At 38.7% G+C, this 19,687-nt stretch overlaps 1 protein-coding gene across 6 annotated transcripts in view; it reads left to right on the top strand.

The window, feature by feature from the left end:
• Ndrg3 (NDRG family member 3) overlaps positions 1-19,687 on the top strand; it is a 162,585-nt gene that overhangs the window by 123,677 nt on the left and 19,221 nt on the right. For 3 of the 6 annotated variants that reach the window (XM_013360571.4, XM_005329865.5, XM_078051739.1), the window contains exons 3-7: positions 5,307-5,342; positions 14,073-14,178; positions 15,279-15,399; positions 17,291-17,353; positions 19,572-19,632. In XM_013360571.4, the coding sequence (XP_013216025.1) occupies positions 5,307-5,342; positions 14,073-14,178; positions 15,279-15,399; positions 17,291-17,353; positions 19,572-19,632 (387 nt within the window). The remainder of the gene's footprint in view (positions 1-5,306; positions 5,343-14,072; positions 14,179-15,278; positions 15,400-17,290; positions 17,354-19,571; positions 19,633-19,687) is intronic. The other 3 variants (XM_040274194.2, XM_040274195.2, XM_013360570.4) reach the window with 3 other exon arrangements.

Genomic DNA, 19,687 nt, shown 5'->3' with positions numbered 1-19,687 from the left:
TAGAGTATCCCTTTGAAGTAGACAGTATTATTCACTTAGCAGATGAAAAATCTAACTGAAAGGCTACCTTGCCTGGCCAGGAAGTGGGGAGCTGGGACTGAAACCATCTTTTCTCTTCTGAAACCTGAGCCCTTCCCACTATGCTGATCCTGGACGTATTTGGGCATCACTTTTGTGCTTTGCCCTCTTTAAGGAGAAGCCTAGAAATGTGTATTATTTCTTTCTGTCCATTGTCCTTATAAATACTCTTAGCCAAAGACATTGCTATATTCTTACAGACTCAGGGAGCTAAAGGAAATCTAGACCCAACCTATTATGGAGAAATTTGTCCTGAGATGACTAAGGAAGCATTCTCAAAATAGCTTTAAGTGAGGATTATGTTAACTTGTCTCTTGTCATCTGTTGGTATTTTTCCCATTTTATTTTAGTATGCCTGTAATTTTGTCTATAGCTCAGAATTGTCAAGAAGTGGGTGATTTTTGCCATGCTTGTTTTGGTTTCAGTGATAAAAAGAAGCAACTACCAGTACTTACATTTTTTGGTATGCAGAAATGGCTCAGATGTGTGAAATGAATTTTTAAAAATAGCATTTAACTATTTTCAGAGTATTTTTCTACATCTATTAATGCCATAACCTCTTAGAAAGTAAGTATTGAAGCATTTTTAATTCCATTTTACAAATGAGGCTCCTAGAGGTTATTTGATTTGTCCAAAGCTAGTGTCTGTTAAGGTGGTGAAGCTGGAACTAGAACCTACATCTTTCATACTTCCTTTAGTTGCAGGCTGTTCAGGCCTCACCCAGCAGATCTGTAACAAGCAAAAGAGCTGACCATGCTTCATTTTCCCTGCCTTCTCCTGCCTCCTGTTAGTGTAGATACTGTGGAGCCTGGTGAAAGCCAAATGTCAGGCATGAAAAAACAAATAGGAAGTCCTAGTTGTCTTCTGAAGAAGTGAAGAAAGTATCAGGAAGGGGAATAAATACCTACTAGAAAGAATGGAAACAACTCATTTACTCTATTTTGGTTATTACAGTAGAAAGTAAGGTAAATCCTACTGCAGGAGGAGGATATTAGAATCAAAAGAAGGGGGACCCTGAGATCAATATTTTTGAAACCTCCTGGGCAGTAGAGACAGAAGAAAGATTTGTACCATGGTCACTTTTTTTAAAAAGAGAAGGAGGAGGAGGAGTGGAGGCTAAACATATAGCTTAGTAGCAAAGTATTTGCCTAGCATGCATGAGGCCCTGGGCTCAATCCCCAGCGCCACCAAAAAATAAAAAGTAGTATCTGCAGTGAAAAACAGATTTATCAACATTTTCATCATAGAATATTCCTGAGGTGCTATATTTGGTATGGATTACAGAGCGGGAATCCCTTAATGCGCTAAGGGGTAACTGTCATATCTGTTGTCTGAAATGACCTAGATGGGACTGGAGCAAAAGTTACTTGCTCAGCAAGTAGAAATGCCTCTGTGACAAGACCATATGATTCTCAAAACCCGTTTCAAGAGGCAGAAGGAGACTGTGGTAAGAGCCTAAGCCTTAGCCATGATCTAGCAAGGTGCTCAAGGAAATTTTAATGCAGGGGTTAGTGACGTATAATATTAGCCCAGTATGCTGTGCGTGTGTGTGGGATGCTGGGTAACAAGGTTCTGTGCTTATTATATGAGTGCACTGCCACGGAGCCACACCCCAGCCCTTTTTATTTTATTTTGAGACAAGGTCTCAATAAGTTACCTAGGGCCTACTCAGTTGCTGAGGCTGGCCTTGAATCTGCAATCCTCTGCCTTGGTCTCCCAAGTCCCTGGAATTATAGCGGTGCACCTGGGTCTTAGTTGCCATTTGCTTACTTTCTAGGCTTGTAATTGAGAAAATTACCTGCTTTTACTTTGCATTTTTTATTTTTGAGATGCTGAGATAAAGTACCACTGAGTTATGATCCCAGCTCTTTTTTTTTTCAATATCTTTATTTTGTTTATTTATTTTTATGTGGTGCTGAAGATCAAACCCAAGGTCTCACAGGGAGAGAGGCAAGCGCTCTACCACTGAGCCCGCCTTCCATCCCAGCTCTTAATTTACTTTCTTGAGCTGCATTTGGCACTGAGGCTCCACCAGAAAATGTGCCCCTTAACTGGCCTCTACTTTGAGTGCAATTTTCAGTGATAATCAGTCTTTTTTCTTCATATATTTTTGTTGTTGTTTTTCCTCCAAATTATTCTGCTATTTTGTTTTGTTTTGTTTTGTTTTTTGGTGGGGAGGGTGTTGTCCCAGGGATTAAACCCAGGAGCATTTAATCACTGAGCCACATCCCCAGCCATTCTTATTTCTTTTTATTTTCATCTCCAGTCCTTTTTATTTTTTTATTTGAGACACAATCTTGCAAAATTGCTGAGGGTTTTGCTAAATTGCCAAATTGGCCTCAAACATGTGATACACCGGCCTCAATCTCCGAAGTTGCTGGGATTACAGGCATGTATCTGTGTGCCCAGCTTTATTGTTTTGTTTTGAGACAGGATTTCATGTTGCCTAGGTTAGCCTTGAACTTGAGTTCTTCATGCTTCAGCCTCCCAAGTTGCTGAGATTTTAGGCTTGCCCCAGCACTCCTGGATTCTTCTAGTCTTTTAATGCACAATCTGATGTAGTTGAGGTCAAATTATAAAGACCATTTAGTACCCTACTATTTTTTTTTTCACTTAAACTGGAATGCAGTAAAATTTTTTTGTTTTAGGGTACTGGGGATTGAACCTTGGGGCATTTAACCACTGAGCCACATTCTCAGCCCTTTTTATATTTTATTTTGAGACAAGGTCTTGCTGAATTGCTTAGGGTGTCCCTAAGTTGCTGAGGCTGGTTTCAAACTTGCAATCATCCTGGCACCAGCATTAGGCCCAGCAAGTTGTTTTGTTTTTTTTAAAAAAAAAAAAAAAAATTTCTTTAGTTGTAGGTGGACACAATATCTTTATTTAGTTTTTATGTGGTGCTGAGTATTGAACTAAGTGCCCTCACATATTCTATGCAAGGGCTTTTACTCTGAGCCACAACCCCAGCCCCTGTTTGTTTTGTTCTTAACCCAAAGTCTTTTTTCTAATATTTTTTTTAGTTATTGATGGCCTTTATTTAATTTATTTATATGTGGTGCTGAGAATTGAACCAATGCCTCACACATGCTAGGCAGGCACTCTACCACTGAGCTGTAACACCAGCCCTTAACCCAAAGTCTTAACAAAAATTCCTCAATAAATGTTTAATAAAAATCTTTTAAAATGTTTACTTTTTTTATATTGGCTTATTTTAGAAATCTACATCAGGCACCTGATTTATAGTGGCCTTGTACTTTATTTGGAGGAAGGTACGAGTTGAATCAGGAACCAAAAACTCACCTAGTAGTCATTTATATCATACTGAAACAATCTACCATAGTCCATGAGCGGGCCCTTCCTTCTGTTTCTCGTAGTCTAAACTGGAAATTAAACACAATGAGTTCTCTGAAGAAGCTCTCAAACATTTTATGGGACTAATGGGAGCTGTAGAACACTATGATTATTTTCACCAATAACATCATTCCTTGGAGTGTGCTACCCAGCCCCATCTGTACTACATCAGACTTTCTTTCTCTGAGTCTGGTTTTGTGTCAAGAATAATGCTTTAGGGACTCGGGATCTAGCTCAGTGGTAGAGTACCTGTCTAGCATTCATGAAGCCCTGGGTTCAATCCCCAGTAATGCAAAAAAGAAAATAAAAGAATAATACTTCAGACTAGCCATCTCTACCACTGCTTTGCCTGTTCTTAATGACATTTACAGTCTTTCTGTTATTGGTGATCTACAGTGACTTACTGCTACCCTAAGAAAAACCTTAATCCTTTAGAAGTTTTTGTTCTCTAGATCAGTTCATTTCAATAGAAGTTTCCACAGTAATGCAAGAGTTCTGTATTTGTGCTGTCTAGTTATATGAAAATTCCACAGATGGCTAATGCAGGGGGAACCGAACTTTTAATTTTAAACTTAAATTGTACATGTGGCTGGTGGCTACCGAACTTTTAATTTTAAACTTAAATTGTACATGTGGCTGGTGGCTACCTTATTGGATAGTGGAGCTCTAGATCATCCCAGCTGGTTCTTTGAGTTCCTCTCCGGGGGAGGACAGTTAGATTCTTTAGTTGTTTGTACCCACTGTGTTCTGTTTTGTCCTGCCAGCAGTGTAGGATCAGGAAGAACTGCTTCTATGAGGAGCTTCTGAAAGAGGATGAGACTACTTAGTATTCTCTCAGAATCACATATCTAGAGATTCTTTGGAGGGCCAGCTCTTGGAAAGGTACTTATTAGCAGTTCCATACCTCTGGAAGCTGTTGTAAAGACAGAATAAACATGTCATGATAAAACGATTTCTAAATAATGAGAGGCTTCTCAGGCAGGGGATTATACTTTATGAAAAAAATCAAGTGAAAGGGTTTTTTTCTTCCCTAATATATTACTTGTTACCCTTTTGGTACTCTGATGTCATACTCTTGCAACTCCAGCATCTGAAATGCTGCAGAAATGCCTGAGTCATCACCATTGATTTCTTTTCCTCAATCAGATATTACTATCAATCAGATATTACTATTATATAATCTCTTTTTAGAAATTTGGGGAAATTTCCTTGAATCTTTTGTCTAAGTTCTGCTTTTTATATGTTTCAGTGATCTGTCCTTTTTTTTTTTCTTCCTATCTCCAGTTTCATAAGATGCAATAGATATGCCAGGGTGTTAGGAGCCCTATTCTCTTTCTTTCCCTTCTTCAGTGACATTGTTTTACTTCTTTGTTAGATTTTAAGTCTTCCATTTCTGATCCGTTCATGGCCTTGTCCTCTTCCTAATCCTTTCTTTAATTCCTAGACCTGGGTACCTTGGCTCTTGCTCTCCTTCATCCCTCTCAAGGTTGGCATCTAAGGCCTTTCTTCCCAGGTAACTTCCCATGTGTGTTGACGGTGTGCTGTCATACGTTGATCCATCTTTTACTCTCTTCCCACAAATTCTCACTGCTTCCTTCAGTAGGAAGGCATGAAGTTCCAAGCTTTGCTGGGAAACTATTCTGCTTCCCTTTATCTTCACAGTAATCCAACCAAGGCATAATCTCACTTCTGAAGACATAGCTGGTACTAGCGCAAGTCAGTAACCCACCCTGCTTCTGAGCTTTCAGTGAAAACCATTTTAGGTTGATGGCAACCAGGAAACTGCACATGCACTGCTTTCACTGTGAACTGAATTTGCTGCACATTTGGGGAACCACATGGGGAAACTGACTGTGTTTTCTGCCTTCTGTTGACAGAATGGTACACGAAACTTCCAGGACTTTGACTGTCAGGTAAGGACTGTACAAGCACAAAGAGGCTCTGTACAGGATCTCTGCAGTGCCTCTCTTCCTGTGGTGGTGGTCTTGTAGAAGTGGATCTCTTCCCATAGCTAATCGTGACTCTTTAATGTTCTTTTGGTCATTTCGATCAAGTTTATTTAAAATGATTTGCTATCATGTTCAAAAATTGCCTGCCAGGTAGCTTTGTTATGACTGTAGGTTAGTGGATTGAGCTGTCTCTTTGTGATTAAGATCTCCTTTCCTCGAATGATATTGGAAATCTCATTTGTCACAGCTGGCAGATGGCATGTTGTCACCTGGGTGTAGAGAAGGTAGAGCATGGGCAAGTTTGGAGGAGAGGCTTCTCAACAGCAAATTCTTCTCCTAAAAGAAAAAGGCAAATTTTTATCAGTACAGAATGAACATTTTTCTTGGTTGTGTTTGAAAATGCAGAATTCAACCTGACTCGTTAGTATTTTCCTATGATACAGTTCTTCTTAGTCTACTTTTGCCTGTAGATCTATTGCCAGTTTGAAAATCAGTAAAATGAACCAGCAGTTCTCAATTTACCTGCTTTATCTGTTAACTGATCCTGATAGAAATGGGAACCTTGTAAGCCTAGGCAGCTTGTCCTTCCCACTTCTGGGATAGACGTCATAGTAGTGACATGAAGTAGACTCAAAGGAAAAAGTAGTAATGAGGGTTCTGAGAAACCAAATTCCTTGCTTCTAGTATTCTACCCATCCTGTATACCCATAGGCAAATAGTATTTTCAAGTATGTATTTTATGTTAAGTACCTTAGAACCTCTATATGATTAGCATCAAAAGGAAGAACTGATAACTATTGCATAGGCAAACCAGTTATAACAAGATAATTTATTGGATACCTACTATGGATTACCTGCTAAACATATAGTTTCTCCAGTCCTTAAAGCAATATTATGAGGTAGGCTTTTTTTTAATATTTGTTTTTTAGTTTTAGGTGGATACAGTATTATTATTTTATTTTTATTTGGTGCTGAGGATGGAACCCAGTGCCTCATGCATGCTAGGCAAGAGCTCTACCACTGAGCCACAACCCCAGCCCTGTGAGGTAGTTTTTATTATCCTTGTTTTCAAGGTAAGGAAATTGAGAATCAGGGTTCATAATTTGCCATTGAGTGGTTGGAATTGAAAAATATCATTCTTCCTGAACCCAATAGCTTTCTTTCTCACCTGTGTGTGTCCTTAGCTGAGATGTTATTAAGAGTTAAATTGTCTTTAAAGCTAGGCTTCCTTGTAGGACAGATGAGATTCATTGTGGAAGGGGCATACTCATAATATTGTTGTAGATTTCAGAATCCCAGTTCCAAACACCCTTGGTGTAACTACTTGAGACTTTGTATATATAACATAATCAGTCTAGTGCTATTAGGTGATTATTTATAGATAATGGCTTCTTTACTAAAAAAAATTAGGTTTGGGTTTAGGTAGTTTTTGGGTTTATTGGTTTTTATTCAGTTATGGTTGATTCCTAGGTTGAATCAATTGTGTTTGATATTTGATAGAATTTGTCTATAAGGAGATCATTTGAGAGAGGATGATAATAAGATTCAGGATGAGGTACTCCAGAAATAACATATGTGTAATCCTATCTGAAAGTGTGGAAGCATTGCTTTTCATTAAATTCAGTATCTCTCCTCCAAAAATAAAAAATATTAAAAAATCATATATGTTCACTGCAAAAATAAATAAGAAAATGTTAATGTAATAATATTTTGATTATATCCTTTGAGATTTTTTTCCACACATAATTATAAGTAAAATAGAGTTGACTATTAAGGACTAAAAATACCCTGACAAAAATTCTTTCTGTGAATTATACCTTTTAGTTCAGTTCTTCTATTCAGATAAAATGATGGCAAGTGTTTGTCACTGTCTTGTTTGTCACTAGTATAGATTCTTTAGGTTATAAAGAAGAAGCCAGGCATGGTGGTGCCTGTAATTCCAATTCAGGAGGCTGAGGTAGGAGGATTGCAAGTTTGAGGCCAGGTTCAACAACTTAGCAAGACCCTCTCTCAAAATAAATAATGAAAAGGACTAGATGTAACTCAGTGGCAAAGCACCCCAGTACAAAAAGAAGAAGAAATAAGCCAAAGACTGTTCTCTTTTCCTCCTTCTGGTGCTCATGAGTGTTCTTCTGTCGCCGTTCTTGTCCATCTCCTTGTTAAAGGCTTATGGGATGTCCTGGAGACAAGGGGCAGCTGGGTCAGAGTCTAGCAACAGGCTGATAGAACAACAAGGACATAGGAACTGTGATGTGAGAAGTCTAGTTTAGAATGGCCCAGTTTGCCTGGAGTTTCCTAGACATCCTTGGGCATTCTTGGAGACAAAGCAGAACAAATATAAAACCACCATTGTCACCAAATGGAAAAACATTTCCCTGGTATTGGTGTTGTCCACTAGCACAGCTGTGTCATTGGGTGAACTGAAGCCATCCTAACCAGGGCTTCCTTGGTGTCTTTGTCTTGCCTAAGGAAATTTTTAAGGAATCTTTGATGATGGCCCCAGGAAATTATCACAGGAAGTTAACCACTAAGCTCACAACTTGAATTTAAACTGTCTTTTTTCCCTCTGGTTTTTGTGTGAGTGTATCTGTGTGTATGTTTGGTACTGAGGATTGAATCCAAGGCCTTGTGCATTCTAGGCAAGCACCTACGTCTGAGCTACATCCCCAGTCTCTCCCTCTGTTTTTTTTTTTCTTTACTAATCAATTACATCAATTTTTTTCAATAATAATTTAATTAAAAGTATGCCTTTTTCTTGGTTTTTTGATTGTCCTTAGTGGTTTTGTTGTTATATAGCTCCTCTGATTTAAAAAAAAAAAAAAACAGTTATACTATGGACATGAGTAGTGAGGGAAGGAGAATGGCTCAAAGTGACATACTTAGAATTGATGAGAAAGAAGAGCCTATTGCTGAATAACACAGTGAATCAACAGGCTGTTCACTGTCCATTTAAGTATGTCCTTGATGCTGTAGCTTCTCTGTGAATGTGATATATTGCTTAAAAAAAAAAACTTGAGAACAATCAAACACAAATTTTAACAATTCAGAAAAGCATGAAAATAAAAGTTGCTTATAACCCTACTACCTATAGATGTTACCAGTAGGAATCAGGTTTGGGTCCATGTTCCAAGGAGTTGAAGAATGAACACTGCAAACACCAAGATAAGCAAGCAGAAATTGATTAAAGAGGAGGTTAAGATTCAGAAAGTAAAAACTCCTAAGGAGAGTATGGGAGGGGCAAGAATACAAAGGGTCTCTTGGCATCCCTTCTTTTGAAGGCACCTGAGGGCTGGGTGTGGTGGGTGGCACATACTTGTATTCCTAGCAGCTTGGGTAGTTGAGACAGGAGGAACAGGATTCTCAATAAGTTGCTGAGGCTGGCCTCAAACTTTTAATTCTCTTGTCTTAGGCACCCAAGTAGTTAGCATTACAGGAGTGCACTGCTGTGCTGGGCTTGGAGTTATTTTGTTTTTATCCTTTTTGTTTTTGTGGTGTTGGGGATCAAACAGGGTTTTACATATACCAGGCATACTCTATCACTGAGCCGCATACCCAACTAGGAGTTGGTTTTAATGGAGAAAAAGGCAGATTTTAGATTGACATATTACAAAAGAGGTTTTCAAATGAAGAGTGTGATATATGAGAAGCCTGAGAGTTGTAGGTGGTTGTAAAGTAAAAGTAGATGTCTAAAAGTGTTGATTGAACTAGGCTGAAAGGTGTAAGAAGTCAGGGGCAGAAAAGTTGAGGCTAGAGTCAGGGAGAATGAATTATAAAACTTGAAAAAGGAAAATGTGTTCTACTGATAGGCAGAAGGCTGAGTAATTGGCAGATTATTTTACCATGAGATTAAAAGAGATTGTGCAGATGAACTTTATACCTGCATACAGGAGTAAAGAAGTGGGGGTATTGTATCAAAAAAGTCCTTCATATTGATATATCAGGCAAGTGTGTAATTCATTGAGGTCCAGGGTTTGATCTCTAACATTAAAAAAAAAAAAAATCATATAATAATGAAAACTAGGGCTGGGGATGTGGCTCAAGCGGTAGCGCGCTCGCCTAGCGTGCATGTGGCCCGGGTTCGATCCTCAGCACCACATATAAACGAAGATGTTGTGTCCACCGAGAACTAAGAAAAAATAAATGTTAAAATTCTCTGTCCCCCTCTCTCTCTCTCACTCTCTCTTTAAAAATAAATAAAATAAATAATGAAAACTATACCTAAGACTCAAACTGTATCCTACTTATTGGAAACAGAATAAAACTTTATGCTGATAAAATCTTACAAGTTTATCTGAATTATTTCAGACTGGCTCAGGAAAAGAAGTTGTAACAGACATGAAGTGATCATCATTTAACCAAGTGTTGAGGTATATGACGGGTCAAAATGTATCATGCTGATAACAGTACATTTAGCTGAAGGAAGAGAACTCAGGAAAAAGTGAAAAGTTAGATATTCTCAAATAATGGCAATATCCACCCAAATTCTAAACTCCTAAATTCTTAGGATACTGATTAAGATTACATTTTTCTGGGCTGAGATTGTAGCTCAAGGTTGGAGTGCTTGCCTACCACATGTGAGGCTCTGGGTTTGATCCTCAGCACCACATAAAATAAATAAAAAAATAAAGGTATTATGTCCATCTACAACTGAAAAAAAAAAGACTACATCTTTCAGTGAGGAGAGAGATGTCATGGGCCTATATGATTTCAGGTTGTTTATTAGCCTGGGGAATAAAGGGATCATATTCACAAAGCACATAGCCTTGGAGAAGGTAACTAGAGCCTGCAAGGTGCTACCTTGGGCTACGCCCTTTGAGTACAGGCTCATTGTGGGGTCACACTCTAGAATCCTGGGGCAGGGGATGATGTAACTAGAGCAAGCCTGTAAGATAGATGATAGTTGACTAAAGCAGAAAGGTGGCGACAACTCATTCCCTGCAGTGGCCCGACCATTGAATCAGCCTCATAGCCCAGGTCTCTGCACCTCATCTCCAGATGGCATCTTGTACAGGCTGTTTGCGAACAGGTTTGAGAAGGACGAGTGTAAAAATCCCCGGGGAGGTGAGTGCCTCCTTATCTTTATTCTTTATTCTGCTCAGAACATTTAATTTCCATACTTTTGAAAATGAAGAGGAGCATTATGAGACTTTGGCAATGAAGCAATGAAGGACTGCTCCAGAAAGAACAACAGCAGGTCTTAGGACTCTTGGCTCTTTTTTTTTTTTTTTTGGTGGGGGGTGCAGCGGCAGGGGCACCAGGGATTAAACTCGGGCACTCTACCACTGAGCCACATCCCCAGCCCTATTTTGTATTTTTTATATATAGAGAGAGTTGCTTAGTGCCTCACTTTTGCTGAGGCTGACTTTGAACTCATGATCCTCCTGTCTCAGCCTTAGGAGCCGCTGGGATTACAAGCGTGTGCCACCACACCCAGCTTCTTGGCTCTTTGATACTTGGGTCTTTTAATAATTTGAAGCCATATTATGTGGAGGTAGGGACTGAGATCTCCCTAGAAGGTTGATTTTCTAAGGAGCTAGTTTTAACTCTGAATTTCATCCAAATTATGAATGATGAAAAGTAGTTACCTTGCCCTATTCCCTCATCTATTTTTTTGAAAGTGTTCACTTTTATCCCACCTGTTTTATCTCCTTTTTCCTCATCCTTTTCCTGGCCTTCTTTGGCACCTCACCTTTCACTCCACACACAGAGATACACTGTCACCAATTCCCTTGCCTTGGGGAGGCCCTCTGCTTAAAACCAAAATATAAATTAGTGTTTCTCTCAATTGTTAGTAGCACAGCTGAGGCCAATCTGAAATATTCAAGCAGGACTCTACTGAAGGTTTGAGCATAAACCTTCAGAAACAAAACGGAGAAGTTGTTTTGAGTTCACTTTCAGAATTCATCATCTTCCAGAAAGAAATGAAGTCCTAAAGTTAGTGTCCATTCTTTCTCCAAGATTTTATACTTTAAATATATGTCTGTGAACATATATAATCTATAGTTTCAGAATACATGCATAACTGGTATATCCTCTGCCTCTTGCTCTTACTTGGCATGTGTTTTCAAGATTTTCTGTGTGTTAATGCTTATACTATTAGTTCATTCATTTTTATTTATACTTCATTATGTAAATATATCATAATTCATTTATCAATTTCCCTGTTGATGGATATGTGGGCTGTTTTCTTCTCCACCAACCATGTCACTGAGGATTGAATTCAGGGACACTCTACTACTCAGCTACATCCTCAGTCCTTTGCTAATTTTTTAAATTTTTTTAGTTGCAGTTGGACACAATACCTTTTTTTATTTATTTTTGTGTGGTGCTGAGGATCGAACCCAGTGTCTTGCAGCTGCTAGGGGAGCGTTCTATTGCTGAGGCACAAACCTAGTCCCCCTTTATATTTTTTTTATTCTGAGCCAAGGTCTTGCTAAATTGCACAACTTGACCTCAAAATTGCAATCCTCTTCCTCCACCTCCCAGAAAGAGTGTATGGGGTTATAGGCATATACCACCATGCCCACCTGTTTTTCCAATTTTTTTTTTTACATAAGCAAGATTGCGAAGTACATCTCTGTATATGACTTTTTGTATGTGACCATGTTTGAGAATTTCTTTAGTTTATACCTGAAGGTAAAATTGCTATAGGGATGCACTTCTTAACTTCATTAGAAATTACCAGATGTGTTCTCCATGGTAATTGTTCCAGTGTACATACCTACCAATATGTATATACCTACCAATATGTATATGTATATGTGAGTTGTTATTTTTCTACATTCTGTGTAGAATGTATGTGTATTTGACAACATCTCATTGAATTTAATTTGTACTTTCCTGACTGCTTAGTGAAGTTAATGTCTTTCTTAATTTTCTAAATTTTTTTCATAGCACTTATCACAAGACATTATTATGGATTGGTGATTTGTGTATTCATTGCCTGCCTCCTAGTCTTTGTAGAAGCGGGAATCGCATATCTTTGGTTTGCTGTTTTATTCTCAGAGTTCAGTACAGGTTCTTTCATATAGTAGGAGTTTAGTAAATAAGTAATGAATAAACCTGGAGTGGTTCCCTCAATAGCTCTAACATTACTGTAAGAGAGACACTCATATAGTAAACAGGGATTTGTGTCTTTATATTCCTCCTATCCAAACCCTAGGCTTTATTGCTTAGCCAGTTCACTGTATATGATTCTGTCCTTCATTTTTTCCCTTACTCAAGCCTTGAATAGGAGGGATCAGTAACAGAGTAACAGACATATTAAGTCACACATGGCTTGATTTGATAGAGTTATTTTCTATTTGAGCTTGAGGCCAGTGATTTGAGATATCCTGATATCAACTTAGCCTGAAATTGTCTTCCATTTCCCACATCAGAGAAGAAGCCAAAGCTCTGATGAGGTTCATTATTAGATAGGAAATTAAGCTGGAAGCCATTTGCGTTTGTTGGTATTCTTATTGATAAAGTTAATCTTATCTAATATAAAACTTTCTGAGATAGATGCAGACTTTATCAGTGGAAGTTCACGGGGTTAGGCATGATATTATTATTTTATTTATTTATTTTTTTTGAGAAATAAAAGTTGGAGAAGACTAGAATAAATATGACTTAACTTTTCAGTAGTCTTTTTCTTTTCCATCTCATCATTCTTCCCCTCCCGCCATCCCAGCAGCATGGGAAATTGAACCCAGGGTTGCTCCACCACTGCTCTATATCCCTAGCCCTTTTTATTTTGAGGCAGAATCCCAATAAGTTGCTGAGGCTGGCTTCAAACCTGTGATTCCCCTGCCTCAGCCTTATGAGTCAGTCGTTGGGATTACTGGTGTGAGCCACCATGCTCTACTCTATCCCATTATTCTTAGTGCTGCGTCCTTTCCCAGCAGCACTGATTACTTCCCTTTCCAGCTTATTTCAGTTCTGGAGCTCTGCTCTGGCTACATCTTAAACTTTACTCATTGCCTTGATTAGGATCCTCTGGGATCTAGGAAACATCCAATCTGGCTTAAACCAGAGGCAATCCAGGGATGCCTCAATATTGCAGAGCACATACAGAAGCAAGAACCAGGATTTAGCATGGTGGAAATGCCTCCTAAAAGCTCCCACATTTACTTATCTTTTCAAGAAAAGAACCAAACTGAGGATGAAATTTCTTAATCCTAATTACAAATTTCTATGGGAGGAGAAATTATGGCCAAAGGTTGTGTTCTACAAATGTGGCATCTAAGAACCTTCCTTTAATATGCAGAGGACACAGAAGGATAGCACCCAAGAAAGGACAGAGATTCTAGGTAGATACACCTATAGGTCTCTACTGAAGTTACCTGTAGCTGAACATGTGTTCAGAAGCTTTGAAGCCTCTTTTTAATCCACCAGTTACTTCATATCAGTGTTTCCTTAACTTTTCTTCCACCAAGTCTTACTTGGCTCCTTGTCCAACTTGCTGATCTCTTTCCCATAACCAATTGCAAATGTAAATGTATTCTACTTATTTGTTTGATTATCTGTTTAGAGGATTAGAAAATACAAATACCATATATAATACAGTATCTTTCTGGTATGCTTATAGTTCATTAATGTGTCCTGCCCCAGCTAATAGGAAATGGCAGGGAAGCAGGTATTGTGAAACGTGTGCAAACTGGAAAGTTCATTTTACCTTTCCTGAGACCTTATATTTATGTTCTCTTGTTATAGGAACATGACATAGAAACAACTCATGGTATGGTCCATGTCACTATAAGAGGTTTACCAAAGGGAAACAGACCAGTCATCCTGACCTATCATGACATTGGGCTGAACCGTATGTATTTATTTTATACCTTTCCTCTTCATCATAATGCTTAATCATTGTATAAACAAAAATATTCTAATAGAGCAGAAATTTTTTTCCCCTCTGTCTTAACCTTCCCTTTGTATTGTTATATTCATCAATGGGAGGTTCAGGTTCCTGTGAAGTGTACAGAGGGATGTTTTTTGGAGAATACTGGAATTATATATGCTTTTGTGTCCTAGCTGCTTAAGGATTGAAGAGAGTGCAATGAAAGAAGAACATTTATTTTTTAAGTCTGTACTTTGATGTTTTTCATGTTTCAGGTTAGAAAATCTAGACTTTGAACTTAACTTGGTTGTAGGCATTTCAGCAAATTAATAAATGTGTTCTTTCTATAGCTTGTTATTAGGGACAAATGAATTTCATGTTTATACTTGGGTCCTACTCCCAAGATTATTACATTTATGTGAAAATATTCTAAAATCTGAAACACTTCTAGTCCCAAGCATTTTAGATAAGGAATATTCAACCAGTAATATAAGATTCAGCTCTAGTCACAGGTACAGTCTATATAAATGTGGCTTTTTTCCATTCTTCTTCCACTGGTAGGGCTTTTGTAGCCACCAGCATGAGAAATTATTTAAGCTTTTATACTAAGAGGGTAGAAATCAAAGCAGCAGAACACTCATCCCCTAGCACCCTAGCAGTTTTGGCAAGAAGCTAACTCCTCCCATATGGTAAATGTAAGCAGCTCAAGATACTCACTTTAGCCAGGCTCTTGGGATATAGTCAGTGTCTCTTTATCAGATAGGGGAATAAGGTGCATGAAAAACAACAGCACTGTGAATATGAGATTATTGGGTGCAACACCATGAAACCAGCATCTCTCCACATCTCCTTTTTGTAGATATTGTGTGGGCTTCAGAATTACTTGTTCTCAAAGCATCGAGATGTCTCCTGTTCACCCTTTAGGGCAGCTTGAATTAGATGGTTTGTTCAGACACCTCACTTTAGTGGAATGTGATTAAAAGAAAACGAAAAAGAACACTGATCAGCATTGACTGAGGAGAGAAAAATTGGAGAGAAATGAATACTATGTGATACTATTCACAGGGATTTTTATCTCGTAGATAAATCTTGTTTCAACACGTTCTTTAACTTTGAAGATATGCAAGAGATCACCCAGCACTTTGCTGTCTGTCATGTGGATGCCCCAGGCCAGCAGGAAGGTGCACCCTCTTTTCCAACAGGGTAAGGCCATAGGCAAGACCTTTTGCAAGACATACACTCAGAAAAGCAAATGACTGAGTTCTAGTGGGAGCAGAATGTATGCTTCTTTCCCATTGATTTTATGACAGCCTAAGGTTATACTCCTAACCCACTGTCTTCATGTTTTTTTCACATTGATCTAAAAGAACTATATTTATAGTCTCTTGAGGGAAACTGCATGTTTTCTCATGTTCAGGAATAATTCTGCATGGTAGGAACCTGCTTACCTATAATCATAAGGCATAAGTGTCTGAAAAACCTACTTATCACTGTTTATCTGTCCCCTTCCTCATCTGTTTTAAATTTGTCATTTTTGTGTCTGTCCCTGAAAAACTCCCCAACCAAGTACAACCTCAGATCCCTCTGAGCTTCCCTGGGAGCACTTGCCCAGTCTTAGCTCCTTGTCTAGTGATAGAAATTGGATATCCATGTAGCCAGTTAAGCTTAGAGCTGCCTTGACAGATGGAGGTGCCTGCTTTGCATGGTGGGGTCACAGTGTTCCCTGACAGCGTGCCCAGTTGGAGGACCTTGGGAAAGGGAGTGGGAGTACACACTGTGAAGTGCTTATTCTTCCCCTCTCTGCATCTCCAGCACTGCCTTTGGCCAGTGACTGCCATGAAGTAGACATTGCAAACAACTGATCACTAGCACTTGTGTAGAACCCAGTGTTCCACACGCTGCTTTGGATAATTTATGTTTATTAACTCACTTGATCCTCCCAACCCTCTGGGATAGTTTTACTTTTATTCCCATTTTACAGGTGAGGAAACTGGGGCCCAGAAAAATTAGTAACTTGGCTAAGGTTGCATAACAAATGAGTTAGCATGGCTAGGACTTGAACCCAGTCCATCTGGCTCTAGAATCTGTATTGACTGTTTCCAAGTACTTTTGTATCTCAAATGCAAACCAGCTAGTGATCTTGTTGACACCCAGTGGTTTGGATCCAGTCCTCTTTTTTGTTTTGTGCACAAATGGTTTTAGAACATATCATCCCTTAGAGTATTCAAGCAGAGGCAGAAGAGCAGATCCCATCTCATATTGGAAATTATCTTAAGATTTCTTTCATCTCTGTATCTTGCTCCTTAATTTTCTTGGAGACCTACTCTGGGTCTGTTCCTGGACTTGCCTGACCATTTTAAGATCAGATGGTTCATATCATGAAAAGCAGTTAATGTTATTCTATGCCTAAGTGAAACAAACACTCATAACTGAGGAGCCTAAGATTTATAACTATATGCCTAGACCCAGAAAAGTTTTGTTTACCTTTGTATTTAATGACCTGAATATAAGCAGCACATTATGGCTACTTAAATTCAGAGCTACTTCCTGAATTGACTCTTACTGCTGGAAGTTAACTGAGCTTAGATCCCATTGAATGATTATTAGGAATTTGAAAATAATATCAGAAGAGAAGACCATATTGCCAGTTTTTTTTCCCCCCTTTGGTACCAGGGATTGCACTCAGGGGCACTTGGCCACAGAGCCACATCCCCAGCCCTACTTTATATTTATTTAGAGACAGAGTATCACTGAGTTGCTTAGCACCTCACTTTTGCTGACGCTGGCTTTGAACTTGTGGTCCTCCTGTCTCAGTTTCCCAAGCTGCTGGGATTACAGGCATGAGGTACCACACCCGGCTATATTGCCAGTTGTTTACATGTGGCTTCCTCTAGTGCCAGAAACATGTGGATTCTTTTACTTCTTTCTTAGCATGGCAGTCATAGAGAATTATACAATATGCTACAGTCATTTCCAGGCACTTCACCTCCTTTGAAATGTGTTTCTCTAAGACTACTGCATTATGTTTGCTTTTCTAGTAACTGGGAACTGTGTGGGTGCTTTCTAATTCAGGAGTTATCCTTCTGGATTTCAGGTACCAGTATCCCACAATGGATGAGCTGGCTGAAATGCTGCTTCCTGTTCTTACCCACTTAAGGTAGGTTCATCATACAGCCTTTAACTATTTATTTATTTATCTGTTCATTTATCCATTTATTCATTCATTTTGTGCCAAGGATGGAACCCAGGGCCTCATGCATGTTAGACAAGTGCTCTACATTGAGCAATACACCTAGCCCCTTCACATTCTTTTTGTATGTCTTTACTTTCTACTTTGTTTCTATTTCAACTAATACAATGATGAGCAAACAGAATATCCCCTATCTTCATGGAGATTAGTTGTGGAGGGGGTAGTTAACATGTAAATAGATAATTCTAATAAAGTGTCATAAAAGTGGAATGAATAGAGCTTTTATAGCTCAGTGGTAGAGCACTTGCTTACCCTGTCCCAAGGCCCTGCCTGGGTTTAATCCCTAGCACCTAAACAACAACAAATAGAAGCCAGTGGAGGTATTGTGATAAAGAGAAGGGTAGGATCCTCATAAACAAGGCCAGTTAGGGAATGCCTGTCTAAGAAAAATCATGTAAGCTGAAACCCAAGAAGTAAAAAGGAGCTCTCTAGATGGTGTGCCAGAGCAAGAGGATTCCAGACAAGAAGAAGAGTTATAAGAGCAAGTGGAAGAAAGACTCAGTGAAATTCCAGAAATAGATAAAGGCCAGATTATATAGGTCTAACAGATCAGGTAAGGATTTGTAATTTTATTCTTAAGTGTAAAGCAAAGAAACTGAAGGATTTTAATCAGAGGAGTGATATACAATTTACTGTTTTAAAGTAATCACCCTGATATGTGAATTGTATATACATCATTAAGCTGTTTAAAAAATGTTTCAAACAATTACTCTTGCTGTAATAGTTTGGACTGTAACAGTAGTTCTGCCAAGAGATAATGATAGCTTGGTACTAAATGCTGTTGGAGGATAGCCTGAAATGGACAGTAATAAATGGAAATATTCTTGGGATACACTTCATAGGATTTGCTGATGGGTTAGATATTGAGGTGATAGGACAGTGAGGATGTTGTGCAAGGTTCAGTCATATCTCACTTAACCATTAAAAACTTCCTTAAAATATGAATGGCAATAAGTGCCGGCAAGGTTGTGGAGAAAAGGTGCACTTTGTACATTGTTGATGGGACGACTGCAGACTAGTACAACCACTTTGGAAAGCAGTATGGAGATTCCTCAGAAAACTAGGGATGGAACCATGTATCCCACTTTTTGTTTTCCCAGAAGATCTAAAACCAGCATGCTACAGCAATACAGCCACCTCAATGTTTATAGCAGTACAATTCACAGTAGCCAGCTGCCCGACAGCAAATGAACGGATTAAGAAATTGTGTTGATATATACAATGGAGTTTTACTCAGAAAAAAAAGAATAAAATTATGGCATTTGCTGATAAATGGATGGAAATGGAGAATATCATGCTAAATAAAATAAACCAAACTCAGACACTCAAAGTTAGACTGTTTTCTCTCATCTGTAGAAGCTAGATTAAAATAAAGGAAAGGTAGGGATCGGGGGACTAGGGTTGTGGCTCAGTGTTAGAGCGCTTGCCTAGCATGTGTGAGGTAGTGGGTTCGATTCTCAGCATCACATACAAATAAATAAAAATAAAAGGTCCATTGACAAATATTTAAAAAGGGGTGGGGGGCAGCTGGGGTTGTAGCTCAGTAGTAGAGTGCTCTCCTACCATGTATGAGGCACGGGGTTCAATCTTCAGTACCACATAAATGTAAAATAAAGATATTGTGTCCACCTACAACTAAAAAAATAAATATTTAAAAAAAAGAAAAGGTGACCTAAGGAACCAATCAAATATAAATTAATAGATGAGCAAAAGGAAGTCTAGTAGAGCAGAGAAAGAAGAATGGAGAGGGGAGGGAGGAGACCAGGGAAAAAGGAGGGAAAGGTGGGGGATGATGAATTAAAGTCAGTTTCCATGCATGAATGAGTTTGTTGGGAGGAATCCAACAACTGTGTATAATTATAAAACTAAAAAAAAAAAAAAAAGCCTCGAGCCTGATGCAGTGGTGCACACCTGTGATCCCAGCAATTTGGGAAGCTGAGGCAAGAGGATTGCAAGTTAAAAAGGAAACCAAGGCTCAAAAAGTTGAAAATTTTTGCCCAAATTCTCACAGATAGTCAGTATCAGAACCCAAATATGAATCCAGAATTATTCTTTCCATACACAATGCTACCTGCTAATGAAGTTGACTGTCCGTTTGTCATTTGTCCGTCTGTTCCATTCACAGTCTGAAAAGCATCATTGGGATTGGAGTTGGAGCTGGAGCCTACATCCTCAGCAGATTTGCAGTAAGTACATGGAAGATTAGTCTCAATGCCCTTGAGACACTGCCTGAATCACAGC

This window comes from Ictidomys tridecemlineatus, chromosome 5, assembly GCF_052094955.1.
Source record: "Ictidomys tridecemlineatus isolate mIctTri1 chromosome 5, mIctTri1.hap1, whole genome shotgun sequence".
In the NCBI taxonomy this organism is placed as follows: Eukaryota; Metazoa; Chordata; class Mammalia; order Rodentia; family Sciuridae; genus Ictidomys; species Ictidomys tridecemlineatus.
This window is presented reverse-complemented; position numbering and strand designations above follow the sequence as displayed.